The 25,307-nt window shown below is 43.4% G+C and overlaps 1 protein-coding gene across 6 annotated transcripts in view; it reads left to right on the plus strand.

The window, feature by feature from the left end:
- The window catches only part of LOC132825531 (inactive rhomboid protein 1-like), a 366,299-nt gene that overhangs the window by 294,497 nt on the left and 46,495 nt on the right, over positions 1–25,307 (plus strand). For all 6 annotated transcript variants that reach the window (XM_060840891.1, XM_060840892.1, XM_060840894.1 and 3 more), the window contains 3 exons: positions 11,338–11,544; positions 16,936–17,058; positions 25,011–25,165. In XM_060840891.1, coding sequence (XP_060696874.1) covers positions 11,338–11,544; positions 16,936–17,058; positions 25,011–25,165 — 485 coding nt within the window. The remainder of the gene's footprint in view (positions 1–11,337; positions 11,545–16,935; positions 17,059–25,010; positions 25,166–25,307) is intronic.

The raw sequence follows: 25,307 nt of genomic DNA on the forward strand, positions 1-25,307 counted from the left end.
TGACTGTGGGAGGAAACCGGAGCACCCGGAGGAAACCCACGCAGACACGGGGAGAACGTGCAAACTCCACACAGTCAGTTGCCTGAGTCGGGAATTGAACCCAGGTCTACAGGCGCTGTGAGGCAGCAGTGCTAACCACTGTGCCTGGTGTGCCTGTGCCCACCAATGTCTGGTACGAGATATGACCCTGTACTACTTCCTGTAATGGTGTAGGCTAAGAGTAAATTTAGCAATCGAGAGTCAGAGTTATACAGCATGGAAATGGACCGTTAGGTCCAACCTATCCATGCCAACCAGTTATTCTAAATTAATCTAGTTTCATTTGCCAGCACTTGGTCAATATCCCTCTCAAACCTTCCTATTCATGTACCCATCTGAGGCCTTTTTAAATGTTGTAATTGTACCAGCCACACCACTTTCTCTGGCAGCTCATTCCATGCATGCACCACCCTCTGCATGAAACATTAGCAAGATAGGGATGTGCAAAAAGAGACTTTGGGCTGTTAGTAACAGCCAGTAAAATAAATTTGCTGTCAGTTTATTCCCTATCCCCATGGTCGGAGGGCATTTTTCTTTATTTTAACAAGTCAATTGAATTAGCTGTCACCGTCAAGAGTTCTTATGAGGGTTAGCAACAGAATGGTTGTAATTCTCAGGGAATTTCAGACATGCCACTTGGTATGAGGAGAGGCAAGTGGAAGACTGATAGTGTGCCTATTGCCCATTGGGTACCATTTGTTGGTGAGAGTATTGTCACTCTTGTCCTTGAAAATCTGTGACCATAAAATTCAGCTGCAGGAGAACAAGGCCCATGACAGTGGATTGGTTGCTAGGCATATTCTCATCTTGTTTTGTGTTCTTACCAAAAATGCATTGTAATTGGATATTCATAGGATCCCGACAGTATGGAAACAAGCCATTAGGCCCAACAATGCCACACCAACCTTTCAAAGAGTAACCCACCCAGACCCATTCCCCTACCCTATTACTCTACATTTACCCTGACTAATGCACCTAACATACTCATCCCTGAACACTATGGGCAATTTAGTGTGGCCAATTCACCTAATCTGCACATCTTTGGACTGTGGGAAGAAACCAGAGCACCCGGAGGAAACCCAAGCAGATACTAGAGAATGTGCAAACTCCACATGGATAGTTACCCAAGGCTGGAATGGAACCCGGGTCCCTGACGCTGTGAGGCAGCAGTGCTAACTACTGTGCTATTATGCCGCCCCTTATATATTGCCTGATCAATATCTGAATTTTAATAAAAACTTGTACAAGCTTGTTTAGGGATTACTGCAAATGATGTTACCCTACCAAAATATCAATATGCTTATTATCATATTTATGAACCTTTGAATTTTAGATGGATTGGGCGGCACGGTGGCACAGTGGTTAGCACTGCTGCCTCACAGCGCCAGGGACCTGGGTTCAATTCCCGCCTCAGGCGACTGACTGTGTGGAGTTTGCACGTTCTCCCCATGTCTGCGTGGGTTTCCTCCGGGTACTCCGGTTTCCTCCCACAGTCCAAAGATGTGCGGGTCAGGTGAATTGGCCATGCTAAATTGCCCGTAGTGTTAGGTAAGGGGTATATGTAGGGGTATGGGTGGGTTGCGCTTCGGCGGGTCGGTGTGGACTTGTTGGGCCGAAGGGCCTGTTTCCACACTGTAAGTAATCTAAAATGCCATCTCTTTATAATAATGGGTGAGGACTATACCTCCATCTACACATTGAGATTAAAGCTAAAAAAAATTATCCCACTCTTCCCCACTCACTCATTCATAGAATCATCAAACCCCGACAGTGTGGAAACAGGCCATTGTTAGTCAATTCCTTGGGTTTGCTCCTGCGACATTCTGGAACATTCCCCCACATGTTGAATGTGTCTATTAAAATGAGAGAGAGAGAGTGAGCGGAACTTTTATGAAGTATTATTCAGCATTCACATGATAGCATTGCTCAGAAATTTTCAGGCTAATGTGCATGATGTCAGCTTCCATAAAAGGAGACATTGTTTCTTGATCCATGTTCTTGCAAGTGTATTGCATGTCTGATGTTTGCAGTTCAGTGGAGTGTGGTACAGAATGAAATCCTATCCCAGTATTGTTAAGTTTCTGTTGCGATTCTGAAGTGGGCGATCCCAGCTGCTTCAGAAACAAAATCAGCCTCCCCACGAAATAAAACTCGTTGTTAGCTTTGTAATTTTTCCTTTTACGTTCTTGGCTCTTGGGACTGGGTGAGGCTCTCTGTTAATCACTGGAAACTGGCAACTGCAGTATGACCTAAATATTCCCGTTTCTGTCCTTCAGATCCTTTTTCATTTCTCAAGCTATCTTCTTTCTCTGCCATGACCCTTTAATGATGCTTATCTAATGCCAACTTTGCCTGTTGCTCCCTGATTCTTGTATCCGTTAATAATGCAGTGGATTTTTTTTTCAAAACCCTACTGCAAAGTAAAATTCTTAATGCTTACCATATTATCCTCCTTTTATTGGGCTGCTTCTTGTATGGCCAGCTGTTCTGTTTTAGTAGTTTTAACTGCTTTTGCTATAATCAGATTTCCTGTGTCTCTGAATGGGCAACTTGCTTTTTCCAACAACTGTGTGCAATTTTTTTTGTTTTTAACCATTGAAAAACAACGTCTGCTGTTCTAAGCTGCTAAGACTGACTGGTGCAATAATGGTTAAAGTACCTTCTACTTGAATTAATTCTGAAATGCATTAAAAAAAGGGGGAAAGATTGACTGATTCATTGAAGAGTGTGACCTTTTGAATGTCCTCATTCACTGATCACATTTAGACAACATGTCCAGGAGCAGTTATGGTCAACCCGTTAACATAATGAATTAGAAGCAGGCAATAATCTTGTGGTACACTATCAATTGTTGGTTAGATTTTTCTGTTGGTGTTGTTTACAGTACATTGACGAAATTGGTGAGCTCGGATGCGTCGGTCATTACAGATTCTGCTACGTATTCCTTTTCTCATCACTCACTATAAAACGGTTTAATGTTACAATCGTGGTAAAAATAGAGTATCAATGTTTAGTTTTCATCATTTGATTGTAATACCTGAGACTTCCAAGGATTAAAAAGAGGGCACTGCTGCCTTCAAAATGGCTACTGTGGTCACCTGACAAACCCTCATGGAACATAGAACACCAGCCGGATTGCAACTGCCATTTTAGTCACCAGGTTCTGAAGCTCAGAAATCAAGAAATTTCCATCCCTGGTTTTACTCTCCCCTGCATGATAGCGATGTATTTTGGAGATGGAGAGTTACAACTATTCCTCTTCAAATGAATCAACTTCACAACCTCCCAAATCCACAGTGGAACCACGTACCAACAGCAGACCTCAATCCGAAAAGGATCAGAGAAAATGTGGACTGATAGGATGATGAATGCTCTTTTCTCCCCTTCCAAATTTCCCTCAAGCTCAAAACAGAGCTAACGAAAAGAAACATGGAACAACACCTGCTCACTGGCGTGCTCCAGCAACTAGAATTGAAAGACTGCAGCAGGGATACTTTCCGTGCATGGACAGACACCCACCTGATGTTCTGGACCAGGCTACATCTCAGTGCTCACTCACGTAGCAGCTCGCTGCATGCTGTCAGCTTCTGTGCCTGCTGTACCTGTTTGTGCATTAGTGCCTTTGTCAGAACGCAAAGCTATCAGTGCTATTGTATTGAGGCACTCTTTGGCATGTGCACACATGCAGGCTGTTTGTCATTAGGGATCGGTCTGTGATAGTGTATTGGAAGGTGATAGTCCATCTTGGTTATACAGCACACTAAGGCATCAATCTAACACCTATATCGTCCGCCAGTTTCCTTGCAATAAATACACTGCACATTACTTCACCCAAACGGCCATGTCACAAACATGGCGGGGGGGGGGAAACAGTTCTCGTGGATTCTGTCACCTTTTCCACTCCTTCCCAAAAGGCATTTCAAACTCCTTACAAAGTTGGTACTGAACTGCCCCTTGACAGTAACTTTGTATTTCATTGCATATTCAGTGTTTCTTCCTATTATCAGTCTTATCACGTCCCCTGCAGCAGTACCTTGAAGATCCAGAAAGCTGGCACCTTTCGCGAGGTGAATTACAAACCCAGAGGGTGTACTCGAGAGCGCTGCATTCCAGGGCTGTTTTCTCCACATGGCCTAGGAGAAATGCTGGAAGTTATCTGAGGCGATAAATGTAGAGTTAAGTTTCCACTTGTAGTGAAAGTCGAATCAGAAAAATTATTGAACCCAAATTTCATTTTTACCAGCTCCTTGTGTGGTATTTTGTCGGTCTTACTTGCAATGCATTAGCCCTTCAGTTTCTATTCCTGGTTTTACTCTCCCCTGTGTGACAGTGATGTATTTTGGAGATGGAAATTTGCCAACAACTAGCCCGCTTCAAATGAAACACTTTCCCAAACTCCCAAATCCACAATGGAACCATGATCTAGCAAAGTTACCATTATCTAACTGGGCATGGGAGGATATTGGGGGATGAAATGGGTTAGGTCAGATTTTGTTCCTAGTTCCTTGTTGCAGGATGTTCCTGCTTTCCCAACAGATCTCATAGGCCGAGGTGGGACTCCTAGCGTGATAGCATGCATCAGAAGTGACACAAGTTGTAGCTCAATTTGCATCGAGTTTCAATTACCTGAAGCAGGTGTACAAACATGCCAGGACATTGTCTGAGCAAAGCTGTCCCCGCTATAAGTCAAACAGGCAGTTTACAAGTGAAGGTAGACATTTGCTCATTGAAACATGCTTCCCAAGGATCACGGAGTTCTTTCACCTTTGTGAATGTTGGGAAGTTGACCGTCACAAACCAAAACTGTGCCCAGTGTGACGGAATAATCTTTGATGAAAAGCTGAAATGTCAAAGCTGCTGTAATTTAAAAATATGCATGTTTTTTAATGGCAATATGCTGCACCGGAACCAAGGGATGGGTAGAGGTTCCAAATCTACCCCAGCAATTTCTTGAAAACCGAAATTGCTGGAATAGCTCAGGTCTGGCAGCATCTGTGTGAGGAAAGGTCACTGGACCAGAAACGTTTAGTCTGATTTCTCTGGCAGACTTGCTGAGCTTTTCCTGCAAATTCAGCCTTTGTTCTGATTCCAGCGTCTGCAGTTCTTTTGGTTTTTATCCAGGAACTCCTTGCATTCTGTAGTATGGCTGTGTCTGGTGCTTCCCTCTGATGTTACATGGTTCAGCAGAACAGTTCAAACTCTCTGCTGCACCGGAGCATAGGCAGGGAATCATTGGTAACTATTGGCTTTCTGCATTTAGCTGCACCCTTGCAGACACGGGGAAACTCCAGTCAGTTTCACAGTTGTAGTGGTTGCCACATGCTAGTGAGGCCAGGAACAGAGAGCAAGTGCAGATGAACATGGGGCTACAGGGCTGGTGTTGGGGGGGGGGGGGGGCTTCAAACATGTGGATCATTGGGATACCTTCTCGGGAAACTGGGACCTGTATGAGAAGGACAGATTGCACCAGAACTGGAGAGACACCAATATTCTGGGCGGCAGGTTTGGCATAGCTCTTCGATGGGTTTAAACTAGATTGGACCTGAGCTATGGATCAGATGGTGGAGTAGGTAGTGAACAGCCACAAACAGCATGCAGAGATTCTGTGAGAAATGTTAGGCACTTCATATGGCAAAGCTACAGTCAGTATGATGGGTTGAAGTGTGTCTATTTTAATGCAAGTGTGTCTATTTTAATGGAAATAGTATCAGGAATAAGGGTGATGAACTGCAGAGTTTGGATCCAAACTTGGAATTACTAGTGAGTTTTGGGAAGATTTGTAGCTCAGGTTGAGGTCCTGGATGTAAGTTTGCTCACTGAGCTGGAAGCTTTGTTTTCAGACGTTTTGTCACCATACAAGGTAACATCATCAGTGAGCCTCTGGTGAAGCACAGGTGTTATGTTCTGCTTTCTATTTGTGTTTAGGTTCCCTTGGGTTGGTGATGACATTTCGTCTTTTTCTCAGAAGGTGGTATATGGGGTCCAAATCGTTGTGTTTGTTGATAGAGTTCCATGCTTCTAGGCATTATCGTGCATGTCTCTGTTTTGGCTTGTCCTAGGATGGATGTGTTGTCCAAAATTTACAAACCTCAAGCCCTCCTCAGAGCCATAGCCACTACCTGGAACACCAATGTACTGATCAGCCAAGGAACTACACCAAAGACTGAAACACTTAGTAAAAGACTCACGCCACCCAAGGGTTCTTGAACACCACCAATGACACCAGAAAAAAGAGGATGAAATAATCTCCTTTGATGTAACAGCTCTGTTCACATCCATCAATATCAACCTGGCCAAAGAAACACTAACTACACTATTAGAAGAACCAAAGACACATCCACCAAATGCCACCAACTTCATCAGCAAGGGCAGTATCGCCAAGATAGCGGACCTATGCCTTATCACCCACCTCACTTTCAATAACAAAACCTACAGGCAAACTAATGGAACACGCGTGGGATCTCTGATATCAGGGTTCTTAGCAGAGGCAGTAATGCAGAGACTCAAACAGATAGCTCTGCCAACCATCCAACCCAAACTTTGGGCCCACTACATGGATGACACCTTTGTCATCACTAAACAAAACAAATTAGAGGAAACCCTCAAGACCATCAATAATACCCTTATTGGCATAAAATTCACTAAAGAGAAGGAAAACAACAACCAACTGCCAATCTCAGATGTTGCAATAGAGCGAACAGTCGATGGGAAACCTCAAACCAGCGTCTATAAGAAAACACCACATACAGGCTAGATACTGAATGACAAGCAATCATCCCAACACACACAAACAAAGTTGCATTAACACATTATTTCAATGAGTCACCACATGCTGCAGCACGGAGGAACTACAAAGAGCAGAGGAAAATCAGAGCATTCAAAAGAACAGGTACCCAATGAACACGGTCTGCCATTTTTTCAGCAACGAACCCAAACAAGCAGACAAAACACGTCCAGAAACCCGAGCCACTTTCCCCGGCATCAAAGACATCTCGGAAATGACTGCCAGACTACTCCGTCCTCTTGGCATCGTGGTAGCCCACAAAACTACCAACACACTAAAACAGCAGCTAATGAACTTAACAAAGACCCTATACAGACAACAAGCCAAACAAACATCATTTACAAAATACCTTGCAAGGACTATAACAAACGCTACATTGGATAAACAGGCAGAAAACTAGCCACCAGGATACATGAACATGAACCAGCCAAAAAACAATGACCCACTGTCATTAGTATCCTTACATTCAGATGAGGAAGGACACCATTTTGACCTGGGACAACACATCCATCCTAAGACAAGCCAAACAGTAACATGCACGAGAATTCCTAGAAGCACAGTATTCCAACCAAAACACACTCAACGAACACAGTGATCTGTACCCTACCTACCACCCTCTGAGAAAAAGAACAGAAAATGAAGCACCAACCCAAGGAAACCTAAGTACATTAATAGAAAGTGAAACATAACACCACTTCACCAGAGGCTCACTGATGATGTTAATTAATATGGTGACAAAGCATCTGAAAACGAACCTTCCAGCTCAGTGAGCATCCAGAACATGGAGCCACGATGTTGTGGCCATTTCAGAGACTTTGATGTCACAGGGGCAGGAATGATTGTTGCAAATTCCAGGGTTTGATGTTTCAAAAGGAACAGGGATGGGGGGGTTTGTAAAAGATGTGGAGGAGTGGCATTGCTAATCCGTGATGGTATCTCAGCTGCAGAAAGGGGGATCGTCAAGGGGGTTTTGTCTGCTGAGTCAGTATGGGTGGAAGTCAGAAACAGGAAAGGAGCAGTCACTTTATTGAGAGTTTGCCACAGACACTGAGGAGCAGATTGGGTGGCAGATTTTAGAAAGATGCCGAAGTAACAGGGTTGTTGTCACGGATGACTTTAACTTTCCTCAGATTGATTGGAATCTACTTGGTTCAGATGGTTCAGTTTTTGTCAGGTGTGTCCAGGAAGGGTTCCTGAAGCAATATGTAGATAGGCCAACTAGAGGGGCAGCCATGTTGGATTTGGTGCTTGGCAATGAACCATGCCAGGTGTCAGGTCTCTTGGTGGAAGAGCATTTCGGTGATCATGATCACAATTCCATGACCTTTACTCAAAGAGAGGGACAGTAGCAGATGATATGGGAAAATATTTAATTGGGGAAAGGGAATTACAATGCTATTAGGCAGGAACTGGGGTGCCTAAACTGGGAACAGATGTTCTCCAGTAAATGCATGACAGAAATGTGGAGATTGTTTAGGAAGCACTTGCTGATAGAGCTGGACAGGTTTGTCCCAGTGAGGCAAGGAAGGGGTGGTAGGGTGAAAGAACCCTGGGTGACAAGGGATGTGGAACATCTAGTCAAGAGGAAGAAGGAAGCTTACTTAAGGTTGAGGAGGCAAGGATCAGATAGGGCTCTAGAGGTATACAAGGTAGACAGGAAGGAACTGAGGAATGGACTTAGAGATAGAAGAGGGCATGAAAGAGCTTTAGCGGGTAGGATTAAGGAAAACCCTAAGATTAGATTGGATTTGATTTCCAACAGTACAAAAACAGGCTCTTTGGTCCAACAAGTCCACACCAACCCTGCAAAGAGAAACCCACCCAGACCCTTTCCCATATCCCCTATATTTACTCCTGACCAGTGACCTAACAGTATGGGCAATTTGGCAAGGCAAGTTCACCTGACCAGCACATCCTTGGACTGTGGGAGGAAACCGGAGCACCCGGAGGAAACCCATGCAAACACAGGGAGAATGTGCAAACTCCACACAGACGGTCGCCCGAGGGTGGAGTTGAACGTTTTACACTTACGTAAGGAACAAGGGGATGGACAGAGTGAGGGTAGAGGCGATCAGAGATAGTGGAGGGAACTTGTGCCTGGAGTCAGGAAGTAGGTGAGGTCCTTAATGAATACTTTGCTTCAGTATTCACTACTGAATTTGTCTCAGTATTCACTGCTGAGAGGGACTTTGACGTTTGGGAGGACAGTGTGAAACAGACTGATATGCTGAACAGCTTGATGTTAAAAAAGAGGATGTGCTGAAGATTTTGAAAAACAAGGAGAGAGAAGTCCCCTGGGCCAAACGGGATTTACCCAAGGTTACTACAGGACGAAAGGGAAGAGATTGCTGCACCTTTGGCGATGATCTTTGCATCCTCATTGTCCACTGAAGAAGTGCCAGATGATTGGAGGGTGGCAAATGTTACTCCTTTGTTCAAGAAAGGGAATAGGGATAGTCCTGGGAATTACAGACCAGTCAATCTTCTATCAGTGCTGGGCAAAGTATTGGAGAGAATTCTGAGAGAGAGGATTTATGATTACTTGGAAAAACCATAGTCTGATTAGAGTCTGCATGGCTTTGTGAGGGGCAAGTCATGCCTCACAAACCTTATTGAATTCTTTGAGTATGTGACAAAACACATTGATGAAGGTATAGTAGTGGATGTGGTGTACGTGGATTTTAGCAAGGCATTTGATAAGGTTCCCCATGGTAGGCTCATTCAGAATGCAAGAGGCATGGGATACAGGGAAATCTGTCTGTCTGAATACAGAATTGGCTGGCCCATTAAGAGGGTGATAGTAAATGGAAAGTGTTCAGCCTGGAGCTTGGTGACAAGTGATGTTCCTCAGGGATCTGTTCTAGGACCTCTGCTCTTTGTGATTTTTATACATGACTTGGATGAGGAAGTAGAAAGGTGGGTTAGTAAGTTTGCCAATGACACAGGTTGGTGGAGTTGTGGGTAGTGTGGAGGGCTGTTGTAGATTGTAACGGGACATTGACAGGATGCTGAACTGGGCTGATAAGTGGCAGATGGAGTTCAACCTGGAAACGTGTGAAGTTATTCACATTGGAAGGTCAAATTTGAATGCAGAATACAGGGTTAAAGGTAGGATTCTTGGCAGTGTGGAGGAACAGAGGGATCTTGGGGTCCATGTCCACAGATTCCTCAAAGGTGTAACCCAGGTTGATAGGGTTATTAAGAAAGCATATGGTTTGTTGGCTTTCATTAGCGGGTGTGGGGGGGGGGGGGATTGAATTTAAGAGCCGTGAGGTTATGCTGCAGCTCTATAGAGCCAGGATTTAACCACAGTTGGAATATTGTGTTCAGTTCTGGTCACCTCATTATAGGAATGATGTGGACGCTTTAGAGAGGGTGCAGAGGAGATTTAGCAGGATGCTGCCTGGACTGGAGGGCATGCCTTATGAAGAAAGGTTGAGGGAGCTATGACTTTTCTCATTGGAGCGAAGAAGGATGAGAGGTAACTTGATAGAGATGTGCAAGATGATGAGTGGCATAGATAGGGTGGATAGCCAGAGACTTTTTCCCAGGGTGGAAATATTTATCACAAGGGGGCATAATTTTAAGGTAATTGGAGGAAGGTTAACGGGAGATGTCAGAGGTAGGTTCTTTATACAGAGAGTGGCGGGTGTGTGACAGTAGACTCAGATACATTAGGGACATTTCAGCAACACTCAGTAGGCACATGGAAGATTGTGAAATGTAGGGTATGTAGGTTAGTCCAATCTTAGAGAAGAATAAAAGGCCGGCACAACATAAAGGGCTGAAAGGCTTGTACTGTGCTACACTATTGTATGTTCTATGATGGTTGACACTGACTATTTCATCATCATTGCAACTGCAAATTAAGGATCAAGATTGGTATGTCAGTTAAATGCAATCAGAAACTGCATTAAAAATCACAAAATCAGACAAATACCAGGTCAACAACGCTGTGGTTTTTAAGTTGAGGTAACAGTGGTGTAACTGCAGTGAAATAGCAATCACCATGTATTTTTAATGGAGCTAGAGTTATAATGTATTTGTAAAGAGTAATGGTATCACGTGGTTTAATGTATGACATAACTCATTTATTGTTTCCTGTTTTGTTTCGTTTAAGTGTCTCTGTATGAAGATGAACCATTTAATCAAGGAAATCTTCTGGACAATATAGGCCATTGATGCAGACTAACATGTCAGCTGATTTACTGTTTTGTATTAGTTCTAGTATCTCATATTCTAATTCCCAAAAACTGCTTTCATTAGAACGAGTCAGAGTGTTTGTAAACCAACTTGAGCAGCTTTGTGTACCATATGGTATTTCACAGAGTACCTATTTTGTGTGCTGCTCAGTATTCAATGCCATTGCTTATCAGTCATGTCATGTAGCAGGCAATGGATGCAATTCGGCCTGGTTTTCATCTCTGTCTGTACCTGATTCATCCCAGAATAAGCTGGAAGTTCTTCCCTGCAGCACATTGACTCTGCTTTTCTTTCAATGTAAATCCATGCAGATTGTAGACCCGCTCGCCAGAGGTAGAGCGTTTCGGATGACTGATGACGGAGATGGCTACAGTGTTCCACATACCCCGATCACTCCTGGTGCTGCATCTCTATGCTCCTTCACTAGTTCCCGCTCTGGATACAACCGTATTCCTAAACGGAGGAAGAGAGAGTCTGTGGCTAAGATGAGTTTCAGGGCAGCAGCTGCCCTGGTAAAGGTAGGTGAATGATCCATGGTTCCTCTTGAAGAAAAGTCATTCAGCTGTGAGAAATTAACCAAAATATTGTACAGTTTGAGTTGATGTTGTGGTTGATATCTGAAGTTGATTCAACTGGAAGTGCAAACTCTCAAAGTGTTTGTTTTGGTTTAATTCATTTGGGATGTGGATATTACCCCGCCCCTAGTTGCCCCTTGAGATGTTGGGGGTGAGCTGCAGCCCACCTTCTGTGGGTTGACCCACAATGCCCTTAGGGAAGGAATTCCAGGATTTTGACCCAGTGACAGTGAAGGAACGGCAATATATTTCCACGTCAGGGTGGTGAATGGCTTGGAGGGGAACTTGAAGGTGGTGGTGTTCTAGTTCTAACCAATAGTAATGATACTGAGACCATGACAATGTTCTGATTGTTAATTCTAAAAGGTGCTACATTTTTACCTGCTGGTTGTACACACAAGCATCTCCAGTACATGTGGGGACAGTTGAAATTTGCCATCCTGATTTTGGAAATGTATGGCTGTTCCTTCAATGTTGCTGGGTCAAAATCCTGGAACCACCTCCTTCAGGGCATTATGAGAGTACCCACACGAAATAGGCAGCATTGGTTCAAGAAGGCAGCTCACCATCACCTCCTTGAGGACAAATTAAGGATGGGCAATAAATATGAACCCCAGCCAGAGAAGCCCATTTCCTCCAAATGTATATTTTAAAAAAAAAGAATTGGTTTCTGCACATTTTTAACTTTTTTTGGGGGGCAGTCAAATGGAACTTTAAAGCCCTGACAGTGACCCAGAAAAGTTCTGTCAATGTATTTATTGCATTTAAATGTATTTTGAATGACTAAACCTTGGAGTATTCTAGTGATCTTTGTGTAATTGTATTTAGATATTCAGAAGTGTACCTATATCCTTCTTTCTGTCCTTTTTGCTGTTTTAATTAACTGTCCACCCACTCATCCAACTAATTACAAATGGGCTTAAATAGTTGCCTGGAACTTTGATGTAGACAGAGAAAACTCATCTGAATATGTTCTTTGCACCAGTTTTGGGGCCAACTATCGGTTATAGCACAACACCTGTTCAACAGGCATGAGGTCAAGGAGAAGCGGTGCCAAGTACCTGTCAAGTTGTTTTCTGGAGGGAAATCTGACCTCACGTTACAGCTGTCATAGTAACAGAACTTTCCAAAACTTGGTTCAAAATTGCAAAAATCATAGATCATATGTTGTGAGGACAAGTTAAACTCTTCTGCAGCCAAGATACCATCGAGAGCGAAGCTTCCAATTTGTGACAGCCTTTATTCTTGATATTGCCAGTGAAACCGCCTCCATGCAGGAGATGACTCATTTAATTGTGAAAAATGGGCTGCATGGACAAGTTGGGCCGAAGGGCTTCTTTCCATCCTGTCGGCCTCTGTGACTGAATGTGCCTAAAACAAACACAAGAAAACAACAAAGCAATTATTCCCTCATTTCCCACTTGAATGGAGTTCTCAGTTTAGTTTTCATATAAAACGTCTCATCAACATTTTGCATTTAAATAGCGTCTTCTACACTCCCAGATACTTCACTGGAGCGATAAAAAAGAAAATTTAAATGGAGCTACGTATGACCGATAAGTGGGCAGATGTACATCAGGTTGGTGAAATACAGAGGAACCTCAATTATCCGAAGGACACGGTTGGGGAGTATTTCGTTCGGTTAAACGAATGCCAGATAATCGATGCAGCTTAGCATAATTAGCCTAATTGAGATCTTGCAATCTCGTTCAGTTAATCTGAAATTCACTTAAATTGGATGCCGGATAATCGAGGTACTTTTGTATACAGATTTTGTGAGCATCTTGAAAGAGGGAGGAGAGGACAGAAGTTCCATAGAATCCCGACAGTGCAGAAGAGGCCATTCAGCCCGTCGAGTGTCTACCGACCCTCTGAAGAGTTTCCCACCCAGACCCAGTCCCCCTCACCCTACCACTGAATTTCTCATTTAGTATGGCCAATCCAGCTCACCCTGCACATCTTTGGACTGGAGGAGGAAGCCCACACAGACTCTGGGAGAACATGCAAACTCCACATACAGTCACCCAAGGCTGGAATTGAATCTGGGTGGATTGGGCTTACTAAATTGTCCTGTAGTGTCAAAGGATATACAGGTTAGGTGGATTAGCCATGGTAAATGCCGCTGGGTAACCCAGCAGAGTTACAGGGATAGAGTAGGGGTTTGGGTCTGGGTGGGATCTTCTTGAGAGGGTCAGTGTGGAGTCAGGTCAAATGGTCTGTTTCCACACTAGGGGTTCTTTGCCTTTTCGCCCTGCACCTGAAATCAATGTTCAATGAAATAATTTCGCGGACAATCTTCATCTGAGGCCAGGTGGAAAACTGGCTACTTCAGTGGAGGTCAAGTGAACCTATTCACCATGTCATCAGCAAAAATCAAAATTACCACCCCGAATTTGGATCAAATAACAAAGAGGAAACACTGATTGTATTCAAGGTAGTGCATCCATGTATTTAACATTGTAAAGCTAAGGGTTATGCTGTGAAATAAACCAGCTTTACTCACTGTCTCCTGAGACTGCTGCATGTTGCTTATCTTCCTGTGCACTGAAATGTTGCTGTTGCTTCTTGGGTGGTTGAGGTAATGTGACTGGCTCACCTGAGCTTCATTCCCAGCAAAAAGCACGGCTCTCAGAATTTGCTGGCCAGCAGCAGCATGTGATAGTTCATTAATATAAGGGTTAATGATTGGGGAGGGGTCATTGCTATCATTGCCTCCAGTTCCGCGTCCTGTTCCAGGACTTAATGGCCACAGACGTTGCATTCATAACCTGGCCTGAAAGATGGATTATTAGCAAGAACATCTTTTGATATGTTGACAACAAGTGACAGTGACTCCTGATCTGTCAGAACCTGGAGGAGGTAACTGCAAACCGCTGAAGTACCTTCCTATGCACAGCCATGAGCCAATAGAGGAAGGTCCATGCACAGTTGAAAAGAGAGCGCAAAATGTGTATGTGTTGAATGGGGTTTTTGCTACATCTCGACATTTTGTCACACCAAGTCTCCTACTTGAGGCATAAAGTCATAGAGATGTGCAGCACGGAAACAGACCCTTTGGTCCAACTCTACCATGCCCTAACCAGACATCTTAAATGAATCTAGTCCCATTTACCAGCACTTGACCCATATCCCTCTAATCCCATCCAGGTGCTTTTTAAATGCTGTAATTGCACCAGCCTCCTCCATTTCCTCTGGCAGCTCATTCTGCACACTCACTACCATCTGCATGAAAATGTTGCTCCTTAGGTCCCTTTTAAACGTTTCCTGTGTCCTCCAGTTTCGGACTCCCCTCCCCTGGGGAAAAGACCCTTGACCGTTCACCCTCATGATTTGATAAACCTCCGTAAGGTCACCCCTCAGCTTCTGACGCTCCAGGGAAAATAGCCCCAGCCTATTGTATAGATCTGTTCTCCCATTATCCTGATTCTCACTGGGTTCAGTAATTCCATTTTACCTTACAAGTTGATTTGAAAATCTTTATCTTTCCCTTGTCCGACTCTATCTCAAAGACCTCCTGAATGTTACCAGTGCTAATACTTTGAGAATACTCTCTTTTGTTGCTATTGATTATGTTTTGAACTAAGGCAACCCTGTTAGCTAGAACTTGCTCGATATTATTATTATTCTTTAGTACAAACAAAGAAACATAGTGGACTGCAAACATGAATTCTGTTTCTTTCACCACAATGCTGAATTTCGCCAGTAATCTGTCTTTATTTCCCACCTATAGATCATTTGAAGTATTTGTTTTGGTTCAAAATTCTCCTGCCCTAACATCTCCTTTGATATTTTCAAAACTCCTTTTCTGCTCTCCAATGTGTTCAGCCCTGATTTTTAGCACTTGTTGGTCTCCGTTCATTCTCCAGTTAAGTACGTGAGCAATTGCAAAGTCATTTCTGCTCTAACAGAAATGGTCAAAATTGATTGGGTGAAATCATTTCGGCCCTTGTGTTAATCTGGCCCTGACAAAAACTGAAATTGCACTTACAAAGGAAGGTGGGTGCTGAATATGCAAATTCGGAGCTCTGATTGTTTTTATATTAGATTTTCCTTTATTCTGTGTTGCTTTATTCCATTTTGACTTTTCTTCATATCTTGTATCAAGTGTCAGAACTAATGCTCGCATTAATCAGAATATCACTTGATCCCTGGATCATTTTTTGCAGTACACTGTTAACTTGCATGCTGGTGCCTGATGATTCTTATAGCGTAACTAAATTCTCTTTTCAGAGAGACCAATGTGCTGAGACTGTAATTCAACTTTTGTAGGATGAAGGCATCTTGGGTCTCCCAATATAAAAACAAAATACTGCAAACCTCTTGGGTGAAAGCGATTGTGGCTTGATGATAATGTAGAGATCGTTGCCCTTTACAGGCAGATCAAGACTGGAGCATAATAGGTGTAACCGTTACACAAACTATTTACGGCATTACTTATCAGTTTGCAGTTGGCCAACAGATCAAATCCAGCTATGGCTCAGTTAGTAGCATTCTGTGTCTGAATTAGAACACTGTGGGTTCCAAATCCCATTGCAACACACAGATCAAGGCTGGCTCTTTGATGTAGTGCTGAGGGAGTGTTGCTCTGTTGAAAGTGCCTTCTTTCAGATACGGTGTTAAGCAGAGACCCTGTGTGACCCGACAGGAGAGTGTCAAAGATCCTAAGGCATCGTTTTCGAAAATCAGCAAGTTTGTTCCTGGTGTTTTGGCCAATATTTATCCTCCAAACACTATCATAAAAATGGGCGGCACAGTGGCGTGGGCGGCACGGTGGCACAGTGGTTAGCACTGCTGCCTCACAGCGCCTGAGACCCGGGTTCAATTCCCGCCTCAAGCGACTGACTGTGTGGAGTTTGCACGTTCTCCCCGTGTCTGCGTGGGTTTCCTCCGGGTGCTCCGGTTTCCTCCCACAGTCCAAAGATGTGCAGGTCAGGTGAATTTGCCATGCTAAATTGTCCGTAGTGTTAGGTAAGGGATAAATGTAGGGGTATGTGTGGGTTACACTTCGGCGGTTTGGTGTGGACTTGTTGGGCCGAAGGGCCTGTTTCCACACTGTAAGTAATCTAATCTAATCTAATCTAAAAATGTTGCTATGAGAGCTTGCTGTATACAATTTGTCTGCCCCACTTCCTATTTTGTTTAAAAAAAACACCTTATCAGCTGTGGATCATTTTTAGGGTGCTCTGATATCATGAAAGGTGCTACATAAATGCAAGTCGTTCTCTTCCTTTACTTCATGCTTGTATATAGCCACAGGGGTGTGGGGTGACCTGCAGAGTGCTGAGACAGTGACCTTTTGTTGTATAGTCATGAAATCGCTGATATCTTTTACAGGGGCGCTCTCTCAGGGAAAGTGCGACACGGCGGGCTCAAAGACGTAGCTTTACACCTGCCAGCTTTCTGGAGGAGGACACGGTGGATTTCCCCGATGAGCTGGATACCTCCTTTTTCGCAAGGGTGAGATTCCAAACCGCAAAGTGTTGAAATCTGCAGCATTGGGTTCCAACTTGCAGTATATTGATCTTGACACAAATGTCACCGATGCAGCTGTGTTAACTAGTTTGAAGAATATCATAATCGAGACCAGCCACGAAAAGGGAATAAAGCAACGTGTACCAGTGCAAACTAGATATAGGTGGATGGAAGAAGGTTTGATTTTTGCAGAAGATTAAATCTCATCATCATCGTCATAAGCAATATTTCACAAAGTGAGATTTGGAGCATTTCCTGATTAAATGTTGGAAGATTCTTACGTGGGTCTTTGAATTGGGTAAGGATTTTGAAAGTGCCCGGTAGAGAGAGTTGATGCCTTTCCTGGGATTGAGCATTCCTGACACAGCCAGCCTTTATTATCAATTCTCAATTAACCTTCATCCATGTAGCTTTGCTTTGTCATTATCGATTTTTTTAAAAAATGAAGAGCCAGCCACGTTGCTGTGGATCTGGAGTAATGTTAAGATTTCCTTCCCTCATGAACATCAGAATTAAGTTTTATTGTCACATGTAGTCGAGCACAGTGAAAAGTTTACAATGTCCCCATTCACAGTGCCATCTTAGAGACCTAGGTACACAATCTTGGTTAAAAAGTAGGAAACTGAAGAGATAAATTACAATTAAAAAAAAAATAAAATTAGAGTTCTTGTCAGTATAAAGTAGTAATTAAAAAATAAAGTTAAAAGTTCCAAATGACAGTCCTCCTTTAACCATGGGCCTGCAGCCCTTCTATACTCGGCTTTCCCCACGAGGGCTCGATCCCCACACTGTCTCGTTGCTGACCGTTGTCCTCTCTCCCGTGCTGGACTCAATTTCCAGTGATGTTAGTAAACCAGAAGAACTTTTACAACCATCAATGATGGTTGTCGTGGTGACCATTGCTAAAACCTAGCATTCGATTCCAGACTAATTAATTGACCTAAAATTCCCCCAGCACCATGGTCCACAGATCAGTATCCCGTGGCCTCTGGATTACCAGTGCAGTGACATTACAAGTAGCTCTCCTATGACAAAATAGTTGCAATCCTGTGTGACGCTGTTATAGAAAATCTTGCAATACAAATAATGAAGTCTATGAGATAAATAGGGTTAGGGGCAAACCATCAAAAATAGAAACAAAAATAGTAGTTAGCCTAACACAAACAAAGCACAGTCTAAGTAAATCTTTAAATCTTATATTTTAATGAAATAATACAGTAAGTTTAACACTAACACTAAAGTCACTGACTACAGCACCGTACCTTCTACAAAGCTCTTTACCAGAAAGCAGGTGAGCTGACTGACCATGTGATGCCGATGCTGAATTCCAGTCTTCCTCAAGATTCTTCCCTGGTTGGAAATAAAGTTCCTTCTAAACATAGACTGCAATTCCCAGTTTCAATTTAAGTTTCAAGGCTTGCAGAGCTGATTGCATTCCTGGTTTAGCTGAACGCACTGAATTTGCATTTTGCAGACAGGATCCTGAGGCTGGGTTTTGCTGATCAGCTAGTGTCAGGGATGGAATCACATCACCGTGAATGGGAGTTTGTTTTATTTTTTGAAAATAGTCAGCAATTAACAAATTGTGTTGCAACCAAATTGTGTTTAATAAACACGCGTTATAGGAGAACGACCTGTAACATTATATCACCTATGTCTTTAATGGAGGGTTGGATAAGAATTTGAAAGAGGAATGAGTTTCCGGGATATGAGGTTTAAAAACAAGAGAGTGAAAATGTCCGCGTTGCTGTTCAATAGAGCAGGTATGTGGTTGATGAACTGAATGTGCTTACTATTATATAATTCAGTGATTTTCTTTTGTTTCCACTTATGGAATGTGAATTCAAGATTACTTCAGAGAGTTGAAGCATGTGATGAACTTAAAAAGTATTCTAAAAGAAACAATGAGAATATGATTACATGTCATTCAGCCTGCGTGCAGATAAGAACATATGAGCCTTTTTGCATTTAATCAGTTAAGTGCAGCCTTAACCCTTAAAATCACTCCACTTCAAAACATTGGGGTGAATAATGTCCTCATTAGCACAGTACCCAAGGGACTTCTGCTCATAAGACAAAGCAGGATTGTGCCAAAGTGATCTGAAGTTACACAAGTCTATACCTTTTTCCTTCATAAAAACCAAAAGAACTGCGAATGCTGTGAATTAGAAACAAAGACTGAAGTTGCTGGGAAAGTTTCCAGCAGGTCTGGCAGCATCTCTGAAGAGAAATCAAAGTTAATGTTTCAGGTCTTGTGATCCTTCCTCAGAACTGAGAGTAACTAGGAAAATGTCAGTTTATATGCAGCAGGGAGGTTCGGGAGAGGGGGTAAGGAGTAAATTATAGGAGTGAATAGAGCCCAAAGAGAGAGAAGAATAGTTGGACAAACAAAGAAGTTGATAACAATCTGGCTGGGGTGGTGACTAGCTGTTAATGGAGATTGTTAGTGGCTAACAATAGGGAGTGTGTAATGGCAGACTGTGATAACAGGCCTGGTGTGTGGGATTGGGGTCTAGGACCTGGGAGAGTTCAGACCCTAAAATTATTGAACTCAGTATTGAATCCGGAGGGGTGCAGGATCGCCAAGCAGTAAATGACATGCTGTTCTTTCAGCTTGTGCTGAGCTGCGCTAGAGCACTGCAGCAAGCCTAAGACAGAGATGTTGGCCAGGGGACAGGGTGGTGTGTTTACTTGGCAGGCAACTGGAAGCTCAGGGTTTTCTTGCAGACAGAGCATGGATGTTCTGTGAAGCGGTCAACCAGTCTATGCTTCATTTCCCCAATGTGGAGAACGCATTGTGAGCAGTGAATCCAGTAGACTAGATTGTGAGAAGTGCAGGTAAAGTGCTGCTTCACCTGGAAGGTGTGTTCAGGCCCTTGCATAGTGAGAAGGGAGGAGGTGAATGGGAAGGTGTTACACCTTCGGCAATTGCAGGAGAAGGTGCTGTGGGGGTGTGTTGGGAGTGAAGAAAGAGTGGATGAGGGAACGGACCTTGTGGAAGGCAAACAAGGAAGGGGAGGGGAGCATGTATCTGGTGATGGTATTTCGCTCTGTGTGTGTTGGTGTTGTGGCCATGTAATGTGGGATCTTCTATACAGTTTGTGGTTTCCCAGCAGCTTTCACAGGTTTGTACAGGAGCGTCACATTCTAATCACTGACTGCAGGGAGCTGCCATTCCCTGTTGTTGGTTTATTGTTGCTACAACCTGCTTTAGGCAAAAGGTCACAATCTAGATATTTCCTGCTTTTATTATCCACTGAATTAGGAGCAGTATTAAACCACAGCACTACATGGAACTCCACCAGTTTTGACATTTGTTTCCTTGGAAACGTTTTTTAAAAGATTCCCAGAATGCCTGGTTTATGGAGGTGACAATGATGGTGTTTGTCTGATACCAACTGGCCTGGTAGAGCCTTCAGCTATTTCTTGTACCAATCTTTGTGATGCCCAATTGCTTTTACCCCCCACAATGCCCACTCTTCCCCGATGACACTCATGTTTACCTTTCGCCAATTGCCACCCTAACCCTTTCGACTACTTAAACAAACGTTTGCCTCCTTTCTGTAGGTTGCTAAAGTGTATCTGGGGCTTCCAACCCCAAGAATATGATTGTTACTGCTGTGCAGACAGGGTATCTTCCACATTTCTCAAAGTCCCGGATTGGAATTTGAGACCAGCAACGCAGAGGTCTAGAGTGGTGTAAGTGTAAAGAAAGGGAGTGACTGTTTGACTCTGATTGCCACATCTCAGCAGATTTGCCCTGTTGTTTTGGTTGCTGCCACAAACTCCATTCACCAAGCAACAATTCCATCCCGCTCCTTGACTCATTGTTCACAACCTTGACATCCTAACTGATCCCGAGATGAGCTCCTGATTGCCTGATCGTGCCAGTATGAAAAGCACCTGTTCCCATCTTCCATTTCTATTCCTTCCTCAGGTCATTGTTGAAATGTCTGTTTGTACTTCCGATATTCCTAGACTTGACTATTTCAATACACTCTTGGACAACCTCTCAGAGTAAATTTGAAGTCATCTGCTAATTCACAGCAAGTTACATTCTCTTATAATCCCTAGTGTTCATTAGCACTCAGATAGCGAATGTCTCAAATTCCAAATTTTCATTCTTATATCCCAGCTGTTCCATGGTCTCAGCCCGCCTACTTCTGCAATCCCACAGCCTCTCTGAGGTTCGCTTCTAATTAATTTACCAGGATGGCCAAGTGGTCGAAGATGCCAGACGCTGTGGTTGGTTCTCCTTCCCTTGCTGAAACTTAGTAATTTCTGGGCCCTTTCTAAAGCCGTATGTTCAGATCCCACTCCTGATGTTCACCTTTTGATGAATAGTTGGTGCAGACTCGATAGGCCTTGTCTGTACTGTATGATTCTGAGTTCTGTCCTTTAAAGATTCCTAGTTATGATTGCTGCTCCATTGCTGTCAACGTGTTAATTATAATGTCCCTTTCATAGTGGGCGGCACGGTGGCACAGTGGTTAGCACTGCTGCCTCACAGCGCCTGAGACCCGGGTTCAATTCCCGACTCAGGCGACTGACTGTGTGGAGTTTGCATGTTCTCCCTGTGTCTGCGTGGGTTTCCTCCGGGTGCTCCGGTTTCCTCCTACAGTCACAAAGATGTGCGGGTCAGGTGAATTGGCCATGCGAAATTGCCCGTAGTGTTAGGTATGGGGTAAATGTAGGGGTATGGGTGGGTTGCGCTTCGGTGGGTCGGTGTGGACTTGTTGGGCCAAAGGGCCTGTTTCCACACTATAAGTAATCTAATCTAATCTAAATCTCTCCCCCTCTTCACCTCCTATGTTGCTGTTTGAAATCAATCTCACTAATCCGCCTGGTAGTTTGTGGCTGTAACACCTCACTGTAGCTAAGTTTGTCAGTGCTCTGGTGATACACTATGGGATGCTGAGGTGCTGTGTAAATGTAGGTGGTTTTTGATGAGCAGGCTCTCACTGTCAAACCATTCTATCTCAATATCCGCCCTGACATTTTGTGCTGGAGTTTATTTTCTTTCTTCTCTTCAGAGGTGTCTTGCCTTTTTATTGAGCGTTTTCAGCAGCAGGGACCTGCCTTTCTGTTCTTCTATTGTACTATCAAGCAATTCATGACAGAAACTTCAGCAGAAGTTGGCAATGCTTGAACACTTTCTAATGGTGTTGGAGAAATATCTGTGCCTCACTGCTTTTATTTCACTGAATAAAGAATGAGTTGAATCTCCAGAAACTGCAACATGCAGTAATTCTAAAGATGACCTTCTAGCCTGTGTGGTCTCATGACCACAGAATGAAGTTATTTGATTTGTCTCTTATGTATTTCACATTTTGACTGCATTTAATCCAAGCCTTCTGCAAAACAAGGGCACTTAACTCTGAATGTGACAGAAAGCAGGACATGTTCGAGCTAGAACTGTACAGTACAGGAATGTCTCCTTCGGCCCACTGGCTGTACAGGACGTTGGTTCAACCTCTTTTGGAATATTGCGTGTGATTCTGGACTCTCTCCTACAGGAAGGATGTAGTGAAACTTGAAAAGGGTCAGAAAAGATTTACAAGGATGTTGCCAGGGTTGGAGGGTTCGAGCTATCGGGAGAGGCTTGAATAGGCTGGAGCTGTTTTCCCTGGAGCATCAAAGGCTGAGGGATGACCTTATAGAGGTTTTAGAAAATCATGAGGGGCATGGATAAGATAAATAGGCAAGGTCTTTTCCCTGCGGGTGGGGGAGTTCAAAATTAGAGGGTATAGATTTAAGGTGAGACTGGAAACATTTAAAAGAGAAAGATTGCAAACATCTTCATGCAGAGGGTGGTACGTGTATGGAATGAGCTGCCAGAGGAAGTGGTGGAGACTGAATACATTTAAACATTTAAAAGGCATTTGGATGGGTATATGAACAGGAAGGTGTTTAGAGGGATATGGGTCAAGTGCTGGCTAATGGGACTAGGTTAGGATATCTGTTCGGCACGGACTAGTTGGACCGAAGGGTCTGTTTCCATGCTGTACATCTCTGACTGTCATGCTAAAATTAAACTAATCCCTTCTGCCTGTCCTTGGTCCATATTCCTCCAATCCTTGCATAATTATGTGTTTATCTAAAAGTCCTTTTAAAACCCCCCCCCCCCCCCCTTTGTATCTGCCTCCATCACCGCCCCTAACTGGACATTCTAAACTGAAAATGTGTTGCTGGAAAGGTGCAGCAGGTCAGGCAGCATCCAAGGAGCAGGAGAATCGACGTTTCGAGCATGAGCCCTTCTCCAGCATCTGCAACCCTCACTTTCTCCTGTACATTCTAAACTCCTACCACTCGTTGTGTAAAAAGACTTGCCCCTCACAACTCCTTTGAACTTCCCCTCTCACCTTAAATGCATTCCCCCTCTATTAAACAGGATCCTTTTCCATTTGAGAAGGACTGAATGCATTACCCTATGACTCTTTGAAAACCTACAGCAGATTCAACTCTAAGATGGTGATGTGTATTCTGGTCGTCGGAAGTGAAGCTTTTGAGAAGGTTAGGGGAGAGGCATGATGGAGCAGTGTCTGTAATTTCCGTAATATTTCAAGTGCCAGCCAGCAGTTACACCCTAACAGTCAAGATTTGGAGATGCCGTTGTTGGATTGGGGTGTGCAAACCTAAAAATCACACAACACTTGGTTATAGTCCAACAGGTTTAATTGGAAGCACTAGCTTTCTGAGCACTGCTCCTTCATCAGGCGGTTGTGGAGTGCACAGTTGTAAGCTTCCAATTAAACCTGTTGGACTATAACCTGGTGTTGTGTGATTCTCTGAGTGTTGTGTAAATCTGCCTGACAGCAATCTTTCCCAGTAGCCTTGCCTGCCTTTTCTTCTCCAAGTCTAGCCCATGATATCAAAGAATGTGAAACCTGGATACAAGCCTCATTGAGAGTCAAACTTGGGCCTCCCCAGCTGAAGTTCGCGACACGCTCCAGACTGCATTGTACTATTCATTGAATAATCTCGTGATGAAATGTCAAGTTGTTACAATGTGTTTCTGTCAAATCTATGATTCAGTACACAGAAATGAGCACGGTCTTGAGAACAGGCACATTAAACATACATTGAAGCAATTGTTAATAGCCTCTTTCATTGAGTGGCTAACAGAGCTATGCAGCATTCTGGCTCTGTCGTAGAAATGCTAAAGATCAGTGTGTTGTAGATTTTCACACTGTTCTGATACAAGGGACTGCTAAGGGATCAGCTTGGTAATATATCAGTTTCCTTAAGGAACAACAGGTGGTGTTGCATTGTTCAAAGCTGAGTACAGATTGGCTGCTGCAGATAGCACATTTTAAAGTAATCCCCATTGCCATGAATGTGAGATTATCACTGTTTAATGTACACTGATAGGTGACATTGAACAAACAAGAGAAGTCCGTGAAACATAACCTTTCAGAACTTGAAGAACTGCCCATTTCTTGCTGGATTCTTTGGTAGTTCTTTATCATTGCTGATCAGACACAGAAAATTTACTAATGCTTTCCAGTGTAAGAGGCTTTCCTTGTTCATTTGAGTTTATGAATGCTCTGCAAGACAGAAAGTGGGCACGTTGAAGGTTTCTCAACTTTGAATGGCTTGTCTTGTGGATTTTATTGAAACTTGGAATGCTTCCTTCGATTTCAGTGAAAGGTTTAATTCTTATTAAGCCAATTAGCATGTGGAAGCAATACACTGTGCAATACTGAGCCTCACCTCATTCAGACTTCATTGGCATTACCAGATTAGCTTTAAAATAACTCCATCTGGTGGCCATTAAGGCTGCCCATTCTTGCTGAAATGAGTAATGGCAGAACAATGTGCTGTGACACAGCTCACGTATGTAATTCATATTTAATTGTTATGGTATCTGACAGAGTGTAATTGTCTCAAATTTGCTAAGATTTTTCTGTCTTGAATGTGTTATTTCTTTTGGCCAGGAAGGAGTCCTACCTGAAGAGTTGTCCACCTATCCCGACGAGGTATTTGAACCAGCAGAATGTGTGAAGGAGGCAGAGGCCAAGTCTCTTGATCAGACTGACCTGACCGGCAGTGCCTTGGACAAAAGGGAACTCGAAAGAAGCCATCTAATGCTGTGAGTTTCAGGCTTTCCACTGGGTCAAACTTGCACGGGGAAGGAATAATGTTAAAAATGGAAATTCCGCGCAGGTTAACTTGTTGCAGTGAGGTCAACAGAAAACATCTCCACGAGATTGTATTTTGTTCCAGTACAATAT

The sequence above is a fragment of the Hemiscyllium ocellatum genome, chromosome 20 (genome assembly GCF_020745735.1).
Source record: "Hemiscyllium ocellatum isolate sHemOce1 chromosome 20, sHemOce1.pat.X.cur, whole genome shotgun sequence".
Classification (NCBI taxonomy): Eukaryota; Metazoa; Chordata; class Chondrichthyes; order Orectolobiformes; family Hemiscylliidae; genus Hemiscyllium; species Hemiscyllium ocellatum.